The 12,528-nt window shown below is 42.9% G+C and overlaps 1 protein-coding gene across 1 annotated transcript in view; it reads left to right on the plus strand.

Annotated features, from left to right (window-relative positions):
* Window positions 1-12,528, plus strand: part of ATP10A (ATPase phospholipid transporting 10A (putative)) — a 169,196-nt gene that overhangs the window by 41,756 nt on the left and 114,912 nt on the right. Inside the window, exon 2 of the mRNA XM_068268154.1 lies at window positions 5,248-5,452. Coding sequence (XP_068124255.1) covers window positions 5,248-5,452 — 205 coding nt within the window. The remainder of the gene's footprint in view (window positions 1-5,247; window positions 5,453-12,528) is intronic.

Below are 12,528 nucleotides of genomic sequence, written 5' to 3' on the forward strand. Positions count from 1 at the left end.
AGGGGTTTTTTTTGTTTTGGTTTTGGTTTTAGTTTTGGAATTAACAAAAACTGTGGAGGAGCTGTTGGGAGATAAAAGTAATTGTTGAACATTTTGTTGGTATGCCAAATAAATCAGCCCTTGTTCATTTTTTCCGCTTACGAGTTTTGACATTATTTATTAACAATATTCTAATTTATATCGGCATTCCTGTACTAATAAATATATTTGTGGTTTCTGGACTGGCTGTTGTATGCACCCTTCAGGAACGCTCCAGAAAACCCATTTGATTTCCACTGCATAGAAATCCAAGTTAAAACGCTGGGCTTCATTCTGATCTTTCAAACAAATTTGGCAGTACGTCTGGAAGGCCTCTGCCAGATAGCATTTTTTTTTTCTCTTTTCTCATGAGTAATATTTTCCCTTGATGGGAATCATGACACAATCCTGCCCATGTACCCCTCTTCAATCCTGGCATGGTGATGTGGCATGAAATAAGACCAGTGTAGTATTTACTGACCATAATGAACTGGAAAGAACATCGATTTCAGACTTTGAATAAAAGTTCCTCTGTTTCTTTTTTTTTTTTTCTTTATCATCTTTAATTTTCATTACAGTCGCACTATTTTAATTCTTATTTCTACAGATTGGCTATTATTAAATGCGGCCATAGCCCCTTAAAGTGAACCTCCGGACTAAAAAATCGACTCAGCAGCATTGAAAAGGCTTTGTGTTTCTTTAACAGTTTCACAGCATCAGAACTTTGTTTCTCTTATCCAAGCCTCATTTTTAGCTGCACAGAAGAAAACTGCCCAGGCTTTTTTCCCCTGATGCTGTGCAAAGCATGATGGGATTTCTGATGTTTTTGCTCTCGTTCTGCTGTTTTGGTGCAAATTTTTTTTTTTTTGGTTACATTTTGAATTTGACATTTGAAGCCTAGCGTGTGCAGCTGGGAGGGGTTATCAGGACACAGGACAGTTGGAACTGCGTTTCCTGGCAAGCCACGTACACCCTGATGAAGCTCGCAAGTGGGTGGGGCGCAACGCGTCGGTGGGCGGGTCTGAATCACGTGACCTGGAGCGCTCCTCATGGCTGCAATACTACGCTAGCAAGACATGGCATCAGTGCGCATTCCCCGCCGTACTGCAATGCAGCAGAGTCGGGAAGAGCAGATGCCTGAGAGCCTATGCTGTCCGATGATCCATACCTTGGTGGTGAACTGTTCTGGTGACATCGCAGGTGGTGGTAACTGAACAAGTGGAATACTAGTGGTGAGACTATTTGGACTTTATTATAGCTAGCTTGCAAGCTGAAGGAGGATTCCGTTTGCCCCTTCATATTTGTGCACATACAGACCCTTCTCCCCCTCTCTGGAAGACATGGCTAATTTGGTACCGGGTACCGTTAGGGGTGTTTGAGTGTGTGGTGCGTGATGGAGGTGCGGAAGGTGGTGCACTCAATACAGGCTACTTTTAATTGATTTTAATTGGTTGCATATATATGGATTTGGTGTCACAATAAAGCTAATTTTCTATTTTTGCATATACCTATGATCTCTCCCATTCTTATTTCTCTTATTACTATATGTCAGTTTTTGTTGGGACTGATCTCTCGTATTTAGGTGTGGGTATTATAATTTAAGGTGTGCAGTTGAGATTAGGCAAAGTTTATTTATGATTTCGAACCACCCAAAGTTCGCCTAGAACCGCTCATGGGCGAACCGTTCGGGCCATCTCTAGTTAAGGTAAAAGTTAGGGGTCGGCTTATACTCTTGTATATACAGCAATTGTAAAAAGGTACCAGAAAGTAAGGTAAAAAAAGTACTGTGAAATTATTCTGAGTTTTTTTATTTTTTGCTTTCAGGTTGCTTAACCACTTGATGACTGAGGGTTTTTTCCCCCTTGTGGACCAGAGCAATTTTCACCTGTCAGTGCTCCTCCCTTTTTGTTTCGTCAATAACTTAATTATTACTAATCACAGCGTAATGATCTGTATCTTGTTTTTCTCGCCACCAATTAGGCTTTCTTTGGGAGGTACAGTATGCTAAGAATTATTTTTATCATAAATGCATTTTAACATGAATCAAAAGGAAAAAAAATGCATTATTTCTCAGTTTTTGGCATTATAGTTTTAAAATAAAACGTTCTACTGTGGATAAAAGCCACACATTTTATTTGCCCGTTTGTCCTGGTTATTGCAACATTAAAAAAAATGTCCCTAGTACAATGTATGGCGGCCAATATTTTATTTAAAAATAAAAGGGTGCATTTTTTCAGTTTGCGTCCATCACTAATTACAAACCCATAAATTAAAAATGAATTAGTAATATGCCGCCTTGACATACATTTTTAAAAAGTCCACTTTTATTTAATTTTTCCTCTCTCTCTCTCTCTCTCTCTCTCTCTCTCTTCTCTCTCCTCTCTCTCTCTCTCTCTCTCTCCTCTCTCCTCTCTCTCTCTCTCTCTCTCTCTCTCTCTCTCTCAGAACAGCTACAGACCTGTCTCTATCCTCCCCTTTCTGGGTAAGCTAATTGAAAAAGCTGTATACCTCTAGCTAGAAGCCAAAATCCTACAAAACAGTAATGACCCATTCCAGTCTGGGCTTCAGGTAACACCACAGCACTGAAACTGCCCTCACTCCAAATATGCAACCACCTGCTCATGGCAAGAGACAGAAGAGAGTGCTTGAACCTCATACTGTTAGACCTTTCTGCAGCCTTTGATACAGTTGACCATTAAATCTTGATAAACAGGCTAAAGGAATACTGCGGCATTGATGGCATAGTTCTTCAGTGGTTTCAATCCTTCTGAGTGGCAGAACCCAAAAAGTGTCTATGGGGCCCTTCCTGTCCACCCCTGTACCACTTAAGTATGGGGTGCCCCAGGGCTCAATCCTCTCCCCTGCTTGTCACAATTTACATGTTACCGCTTGGAAAACTAATCCAAAAACATGGCCTGACATACCACTGCTATGCGGATGACACCCAACTATATCTTTCCTTCAAGCCTGGTGTGACAGACCCAACTCTAACTATAAACGCCTGCTTACGTGAAGTACAGCAATGGATGAATGACAACTGGCTGAAACTGAATGCAGACAAAACTGAAGTCCTTCTGATCAGAAGGCAGCACATGACAACAAAACAACTTAACTTGCAGTCTTCACCACTGGGAATAGGAAGCACGGATCTACGCAGCTCTGATCATGTGCGTAGCCTGGGAGTTCTAATTGATGGGGATTTAAACTTCAGAACTCACATTTCTGCTGTGGTGAAATCATCCTATTTTCACCTTAAGAACATCGCACAAATCAAGCACCTCATCCCCCAGAAGATCTACCAACTTTAGCTCATGGCTTCATTACCTCCCAACTGGACTACTGCAATGCTCTCTACACTGGCCTTCCAAAAAGGACTTGTACCGCCTACAGCTGATACAGAATACTGCTGCCAAACTGCTAACCAACCAACCCCGTCACTGCCACATAACGCCAGTCCTGCACTTCCTTCACTGGCTACCTATAGAATGGAGGGTCCTATTCAAGATCGGCCTACTGACATTTAAATCCCTGAATAATCTGGGCCCTGGATACATGAAAGATATGTTGCAGCTGCATAGCAATGCCCGCATTCTCAGATCCACAGGTTCTAATAATCTAGTCATACCCAGAGTCCACTTGGAAACTTTTGGTCCCTGAGCTTTCTGTCATGCCGCCCCTACGTTTTGGAACTCCTTACCTCAACAGATCAGGACAACTCCATCCCTGGATGTGTTTAAATCCAGACTGAAAACCCACCTGTTCGGTTTGGCATTTGCAGAAATATAACTTTTGTTGTGTGAATACTTCATCCTACTACCAATTACTGAATCTGAGAGAGCCTAATCGCTTTGAGTCCTATGGGAGAAAAGCGCTATAGAAATGTTCTTGTATTGTAAATAAAAATTTATTTTGGTGTAATTTACTATTTGGCCACAAGATGTCCTCAGTCATTATTTCCGATTCACGTACGTAAGCACGTGAATTGGAAGTAATGCGTGGCAGTGTAACAACAGGAAGATGCAATGAATGCTGGCGTCTCTTAGACGCCGGTATTCATTGAATCGGGGACTTAGATTTATGAATGGGAATTGGGGTCCAATTCATTAACCTCCCCGCTAAGCAGCGGTAACGGCGGTGCGCGCGGTAGAACAGGAGCGAGCGTCGGCTTTACGCCGCTGCAGACTTGCATTCACAGCCCTGGTGCATCCTGTGAACTTTGCAGGGCTGTGACTATACTGCACGGCGTGCAACAAGTAGTTAAAGGGCATTTTATCGATAAGATGTAAAATATCACTTAGTAGAAAACTTAAGAGAAAAAAGTGATCAGGCCCAGTATGGCTAAACATTTTGTATACATTTTTTTTCTAAAATATTACTTGCATAACTTTACCATGTGTTTTTTCCATTTTTGTTCATAGATAAGATTTTGTTTTGAACAGGTGCTTGTAGTCTGTGTTTACTGAAACTAGTCTTGGTGAAACTTGCATTCCTAGTACAACTCATCAGCTGCATTTTGACACCTGTTTTATGTGCAGTACCTGCGTTTAGATTTTAGATTGCGAACGTGAAACCATTGGCTGTAGAAAACCAGCTTGCCTCTCCTGATACCTTGAAGCAAAATCTATAAACCAATTCTTTTGTAAGAGCAATGACACCATAAATTGCAAGGACATCATTTTTATTTGACAGTTCAGTTCTCTAGAGTGCCATTAGACCCCCAGAATTGAAATATTTGGGCCAAGCATGTTCTTTGTATGACACTGCAAATACAGGAATGAGGTGCCAACATTTCCTTATCTTGATCTGTTAGTATCATTTCTTTTATGAGGTATTTTGCAAATAATTCTTCACCTGATCCTGTACACGTGGTTAACAGTAAAGTAAAGCTGCAGTGTTTGTACTCATTATTGTCACCAGTACAGTCATATTACTGCTGTCTTTGGTGGAAATCGATAATAAGAGTGCTCAGATGGAACCCAATTAGGACTTACAGTGATGGAGTTTTCCATACTGATTAGCAGAGTGTACAGAAGTAATTGTTCTGTTGCTAATTGTGAGGAGAATGATGTTCACTTTAAGGGAGAGTGTTGTAAAAGTTTTTGTTGCCTTTGCATCATTAATGTTGTTCTAGGAAGGCAGTTGTGTTTTTAGATGGGGAAAAATTGAGATATGGCATATATTATTTTACACTTACATCCAAAACACTTAATATTTCTGTGCCCTCTTTAGGACTGAGAGGAAGTATGTGGAAAGATACTGGAAAGAAGTGCAAGTTGGCGATTTTATTCAACTGCGTTGCAATGAGATCATCCCTGCTGATATACTGCTGCTCTCCTCTAGTGACCCTGATGGGCTCTGTCACATTGAAACTGCCAATCTGGATGGTGAAACCAATTTGAAACAAAGACAAGTAGTGAAGAATTTCTCTGAGCTGGTAAGAACAACATTTTAAGGGAATGTATTGCAAAGATTATTGTGGAATCTCAGTGTCTACTGGTCTTCATGAGACCACAAGGGATGGTCACCACACGGAGAAGACTGTTGACTGCTCTGCTGCCTAGTCGTCACCAGGTCATGACCCCTGGGATTGCCCCCCCTAGTGATGAGAAGAATAGGAGGGTGGACCCTTAAATGCTGTGAGGACAGGATGGTTAGTACTAATTGGATGGACTGAGAGGATAGAACTGGACTGTCCAACTGTCAGGGTAAGGATGGACAGGGTTTGGTATAGTGCGCTTCTCTCTAATTATGTATTTATATTTATACCTCCTATATGCCTGGGGCGCTACAATCAGTTGAGGGGTGTGTGCCCTCCAAAGCAAATTTATATTAAAGGATATGAGCGCTCGACAGATCTTTCTCAAATACTTCCCAGTACCAGCAAAGGTCCCAGTACCAGGGCCTCCAACACTTTAAACACAAATCTCAGGGATCCTGCATCCACCACAATCTGATATTAAAAAAACAATTTCTTAAAATTGCATAATCAGTCTTTTACACAGAAGTCCTAGTACAAGAGTCCTTAATCCACAATACACCACTGCAGCAAGCCGAATTAATATATCCTTATCAAGACATCAGTTGGAATCCTTTATAGGGACAACGATTATGCTCACCAGATCTTAATGCCTATTGTGACAGTTGGCATATACCGTTTGTGGCCCAGCCAGTGCTGATTCTCTGACCTTCTTGTTTCTTCAATGGCCTCCCAATACGTACATGCAAAAAAGACAAGCCTCTATAGTGTAGTATGACGGTTAGCTGTGCATATCACCATGTGTGCACCGCGCAAACTTACACCGCTTGTGACCCACCGCCACTCAGTTTTCCCCACGCACTATGCAAACACTAGCCTCTTACCAGCAGGTATGGCTGACCAAACAAGACCAGCATCAGCGGGTGTTATATCATGCAAATATCCTCCAGAAGCTCGTCCTCCAGTCTGTCAGCACCTTAAACTCTTAAACAGACACTTCCATAGTGTAACACCGTTTTTTATTCCAATAAAAAGCTTTTAAAATCACACTTACAATCTCCAAGATAAAATGCGCATATCAATAAAAGGCCTCGAGGTCCAGCGTCTCCCTCCGTGGTTAAGCTCCGCCCTACTAGTTTCGTCACGTATGACTCATCAGGGGCTGGCCAAGGACTCTTGTACTAGGACTTCTGTGTAAAAGACTGATTATGCAATTTTAAGAAATTGTTTTTTAATATCAGATTGTGGTGGATGCAGGATCCCTGAAATTTGTGTTTAAAGTGTTGGAGGCCCTGGTACTGGGACCTTTGCTGGTACTGGGAAGTATTTGAGAAAGATCTGTCGAGCGCTCATATCCTTTTAATATAAGGATGGACAGGACAAGACCGGCATGGTAGGACAGTAGTGAACAGAGCCAACTGACTGGATAGGTGGGGCTGGCAGTACTGGAAAAACATTGAATAGAACCAACCAGATTTAAATGGTTGGACTTGGGACAGGACAAGATGGACTGATTGGACAGGCTGCAATAACAGAACCAAGCTAGAATGACTGGACTGGCAGCAGTGACAGGACTTCATCAGGACTGACTGTACTTTCTAAAAGGGCCGAATGGATAGGACTGACTGGACAGGCGGGACTGGCAAGACTGACTTGGCCATAACGGACAGGACTTGACTGACCAGATTGGACAGGACCAGGTTGCTTACAACACTGAGAGGTAGACTGACGGTCTGGAGGTAGGACAACATGATAATGCGGAAGTGCAGCTAACCGCTTTAAGCTCTGTTTGGCCAGGGTTTAAATAGCTCTGGTTTCTGCGCCATTGCAGTAGCAATTGGCAAAAGAGCAATCCCAGAACTCATACCACGCTAACAATACAGCATGGCGATGCCTCAATGAAGTTTAGTGTAGCAAGTATACACACCTTTTACCCTCTGCTGCTCACCTAACCTTCACTGATTTCCCTGATTGATATCTAACAGAATACCTTCGCTTATTAATGAAAACCCCCTTCTGACACCTTACCCTAAATAAAGTAAGTTCCCCCTTTAAAGAGAGTCTGAAGCGAGAATAAATCTCGCTTCAGACCTCATAAATAGCAGGGGCATGTGTGCCCCTGCTAAAACGCCGCTATAGCGCGGCTTAACGGGGGTCCCTTCACCCCCAAATCCCCCTCGATACACCGGGGGAGCGCTTCCTGGTTGGGGCAGGGCTAACCGCCGCAGCCCTGCCCCACGCGCGTCTGTCAGCGCGTATCTCCGCCTCTCCCCCGCCCCTCTCAGTCTTCCTTCACTGAGAGGGGCGGGGGAGAGGCGGCGATGCGCCGCTGACAGACGCGACTGGAGGCAGGGCTGCAGCCGTTAGCCCTGCCTCCAGGAAGAGACAGCCAGCGACTTTTTCACGACACACTTTTGCGGGGGGTGGGTTGGGGGTGAAGGGACCCCCGTTTAGCCGCGGGATAGCGGCGTTTTAGCAGGGGCACACGTGCCCCTGCTATTTATGAGCTCTGAAGCGAGATTTATTCTCGCTTCAGAGTCTCTTTAATGAAAACCATCTTACTGATGCCTAAAAATAACTATATCTACAGCTGTTTATTACCTTCATTATGTGTACCCACCTAGTTTAACCTACTGACATTTGTCCAGTGGAACACGGTCTACTGGACGTTGCCCCAAAAAAATAATATTTCAGAATGCTGTTATCCAATACTCCACATTTTGAATCTACCTGCTCCTTAATGTTATTCACCTCTAGTCATATGCAGTGGTTTTCTAGAAACAAAAAATGTATGCTGTTTAAATTTACACTTTCTTTGACAATACCATCCTACAGTCTGTTTTTCCCTGTCCTAATTTTTCTTACCTCTGGACCTTTTTCCACTACAAATTACTGAATGCAGAGGAGATAAGCAATTGTATTTCTTCTGCATTTGCTTTGCAGCTTTTGGCTTAATTGCAAAGTTGCATTTAGTGGAACTAAATGGGACAGAAGCACAATCGCAGGAAAAATGCAGCAGGCACTACAATTGCGATTCCATAGGAATCGTGTTGCCTTGATACAAGCGTTGTATTGCGATTCCTGGCACTTTTGAAGCGTCATTGTGATTGGCAAGTGCCAATCCCAATCCCAAAAGCACGCACCGGAAAAAAAACATTATTGTCTCTTCCACCACTGCTCAGTTTCTTAGTAATATAGGAGTATTGCAGTGTATCTCTGAAGTCACAAAACTACAAAGATGGATCTTTTTGTTGAGATGTAAAAAAAAGGCAGCAGGAGCCCTTATGGGAAAAATGCCGCCACCATAGGTGCCTATGATAAAAGTCGTATTTAGCTATATTACATGGAAATTTGGGCTGCTAGAGGGCCCCCCTGGGCACCCAATTTTACCTTTTTTGCTGCAAATATGCAGCTATGGGAGGTAAATTTTGGTGGCCGGAGACGCCCGATTAGCGGCAACAAGTGGCCTGTCGGCCTGTCTTGCCGCTAATCGGGTGCCTAAATTTACCTTCAAAGCCGCATATTGCGGCTTTGTGTGGACAAGGGGGGGGGGGGGGGGGGGGTTAGCTTAAAGAGGGGGATCTAGGTTTAGTCACCACCTTGGGGGGGGTCTAAGGGTTACGCTTCGTACACACGCCTGATGGAAGGCGGACTGATAAGGCTGTTCGCCGGGCGGATCGCTCAGAAACAGCCTTATCAGTCCACCGACAGACTGTACACACGCTGTACTGTCTGCTGAAAACACGCCCAGCAGGAGGTGACGACGGACTCGTCGTTGCTTTCATCAGACGTGTGTACGAGCCTTTAGACACCACCGGAGTGAGGGGGGGGGGGGGGGGTCTTGGGGTTAGGCACCACTAGGGGTGGGGTCGTAGAGTTAGGCACCACCACAGATGGGTTCTGTGTGAGAGTAGGGTTAGGTTTAGCCATAGTAAAAACCTGTAAATATCACTGATTATTTTACTATAAGAATTCACTAGTACAATATCACTAACCTTAGTGATATTTTACTAGCGGCGATCCCTGTGCCTTTTTTTTTTTTTTACCATGCACTATTATTTCATGTAGGCCTTTTTGTAGGTGTTTGTTATACATAGAATACTGTTTTAATATAATCTTGTGTATTCAGAGCACTCCATTGCTTATTTCTAATGTGAATTTGCTAGTGGCACTTTTTATAGTGGAACACAGTTAACTAATGAGTGATAAGCAGTGGAGACATCAGGGCAGAGACCGTTTTGTTGCCTGCTGCTTTTAGGGAGTAGTCTGTAATGACTGCTTTGTGATTTTCAAAATAAAGCATCTGTTCCCAGCATGTCAGTAAGTTGTAACAATAGTACCAATGCCGCTTCATGGCACACGTGCACACGTATCAGGAACATCCTGCTGGGAATCAAACATGCTGTATACCGTGATAACGTTTTCATCTACAACGGAAGAGTGCAATGAGTAGGACATGCTGTTACATTATTTTATTATTCTTTTTTTTTTTTTGTAATGCGTGTTTATATATTTTTTTGTTTTGTTTTGTTTTCAATGGAAAGCCATGCAGAGCTTAAAGTATTTATTGAGATTATCTGCTATCAGCTTGCTAGTATGAAGAGAAGTGAAATCGTATGTTTCAGATGTAATATGTGAATACATAGACTGGTGTATCTGTCACACACAGCAGCACTAAAGCTGGCCATACACACATCGATTTTATTGATTGAATCTGCTGATAATCTCACAATATTACATCTGTCATATTTTTAAGTTATTTTTACCAAAAATCTATTGAAATTCTCGATCAGACCAGATGGAAAATCTCGAATGACTGGAGGAAGAGCAGCGGTAGATCAACAGCCCATAGCATAGCATTACATCAAGCTATATAATGTTGTAGTTCGATCCCTTTTTTTTTTTTTTTTTTTTCCACCCTCTAAGGTTTCACACTGGAATCTATTGAAAATGGATGTGCTGTGTATGGAAGGAATGGATCTCCCACAGGTCAAGTGATCAATCTTATTGCCACATTGCAGATATTAGAAAAGAGGCACCAAACGCAGGATAATATACATTTAAAAACTGTTTAAAAAGGAAGGTAGTGGTAGACTTGCCTCGCCAAAGATGACTCGATTTTATCAGATTGAAGTTAAAAAAAGTACTTTATTGAATGCTCCACAGTGCAACCCATGTCATAGGTTATGACCTGCTTCATCAGGCAGATTAAGGAGTAACTAGTACGAGTTCCGTTTAGAACAAGAACCTCAGAGGTGCTACTGTACTAGTAACTCCTTAATCTGCAACAGTGTGTTGTTCTTGCCTGCAGCTCTATACCTATCCATAAATATTCCAGATCTCTGCACCTCTTGTTGAGAAACTGTGGTTTTGAAATATCACTTTCTGTGAACTGCAAGTCTAGTTCGGGCTGTGATAGCACAGCGAACCACTCAAGCTTCCACTCCTCTTGTGCATAAAATGTAGTATGGTTGAGGTGGGCTGTGCAGCTTGAGAAACAAATGTGTAAAACAATCCCATGCTTCACTTTTGTCACTGCCTCTGTCACCACCCTTTAACATCAGCTTCAGCCACATGTCCTAAGGGAGATTTATTAATCGTGCAGCAGGCATTTGCTTACCTGGGGGGTTGCTTCGTACGTGAGTGGCACACAGCTGGGTGGGCAAGGTGAGTAAAAGAACAATGCCCACAGCCAGCGCTCAGCTGAGTTGCTCTGCGGATATATTGCTGGGGTCTAAGACTGAGGCAAAGGGGCTGAGAACTATCCTAGAGGAAGCGGCCGCCGGCTCAGAAAGTAAGATGGGCGGTAAGGGGTTGGGATGTCACTCCAGCGTCCAATTCAGCCTGATGAACTAGTTTCACCTAATGTCCTGGGCTGCCCACCCCTTCTTTCTGATGTGCCCAAGGGAGTTGGGGGGGGGGGGGGGGGCTGTTTACGCATTCGATTTTTGCCTGAAGCAGTCAGAATTTCACATCTTTTTGCAGCTTTAGCCTAAAATGCTCCCCAGTGAGTTCATTGATGCTTCTAATCTTTTGAGAAAAATAAATAGGCAGGTGCTGCCTGGAGGAATTGCTTATCATTGTTGTCACAAGGCAGACACAATGTAACTATTCTTTCTACTCATATTATTCATACTTCAAGGCTGGTCTAAAACTTCACTGATGGAAGTCCCCTACCATGTCAAATGTTGTTTATTGGACAAGGGGACTGATCCATCCTTTTTCTCAATGAGACTTCACTAAATGCATTACCCATGGTGCCACATTCTTTTGCTAGATGTGTTGCAAGAAGTGTGCTGTGATGCACTGCATATGCACATTATTCTATTTATAGCTATCCAAAGTATATCTTTGTGTTTACCTCCTTTACCCCTTTTATTTCATGGTCAGAAAGTGGAAATATTCCAACAGGCAGTGAGAAGGATGGCAGCAGCAGGAGATGATTAACATTTTTATGAGGAGTGCAAGTGTCTTCCCATTCCCAGAATATTTTTTTATATCTTCTCTGGAAAGAACAAGGGGTGGCAGATTATTTTCCGGTGTTGTCAAAACACTGTTTCTAGCAGTGACCCACCTAGCTACATTCCAGTCAATCAGAGCTTTCTTCAAATGCTGTGCAGGACTCAGATTGTGAGCAGAGCATCAATACTTGTTCTGTAAAGCAAGCATTGAGCTACCACACCCACCCAGGGCTGTGTGTATGGAATGTTTGGCTCATATAATCAGCAAGATTTCAGAATATCATTCAGTGCAGAGTGTGCAAATGTGTTCACCGTATGCTCCGTGTTAATGTTCAGATCTGACAGTTATTTCACTGTTCTCAGTTTTTTCCATCTGTAACTTCTTCTGCTCTCTTTCTCGAGTATTTGACTTGCAGGGAAGATGTTGATCTAAGTTATGAGCTTGGGGCTGCGTGCTAAATATTTACCTACTGGAAGCCACCTTCCTATAGGAGGACCATAAACTGGCGTATCCAAATGGTTTTGCAGGCGGAAACTTTCTAAATATTTTTGTGAGTGTTCTTGAACATCGTG

This window comes from Hyperolius riggenbachi, chromosome 2 (genome assembly GCF_040937935.1).
Source record: "Hyperolius riggenbachi isolate aHypRig1 chromosome 2, aHypRig1.pri, whole genome shotgun sequence".
NCBI lineage: Eukaryota > Metazoa > Chordata > Amphibia > Anura > Hyperoliidae > Hyperolius > Hyperolius riggenbachi.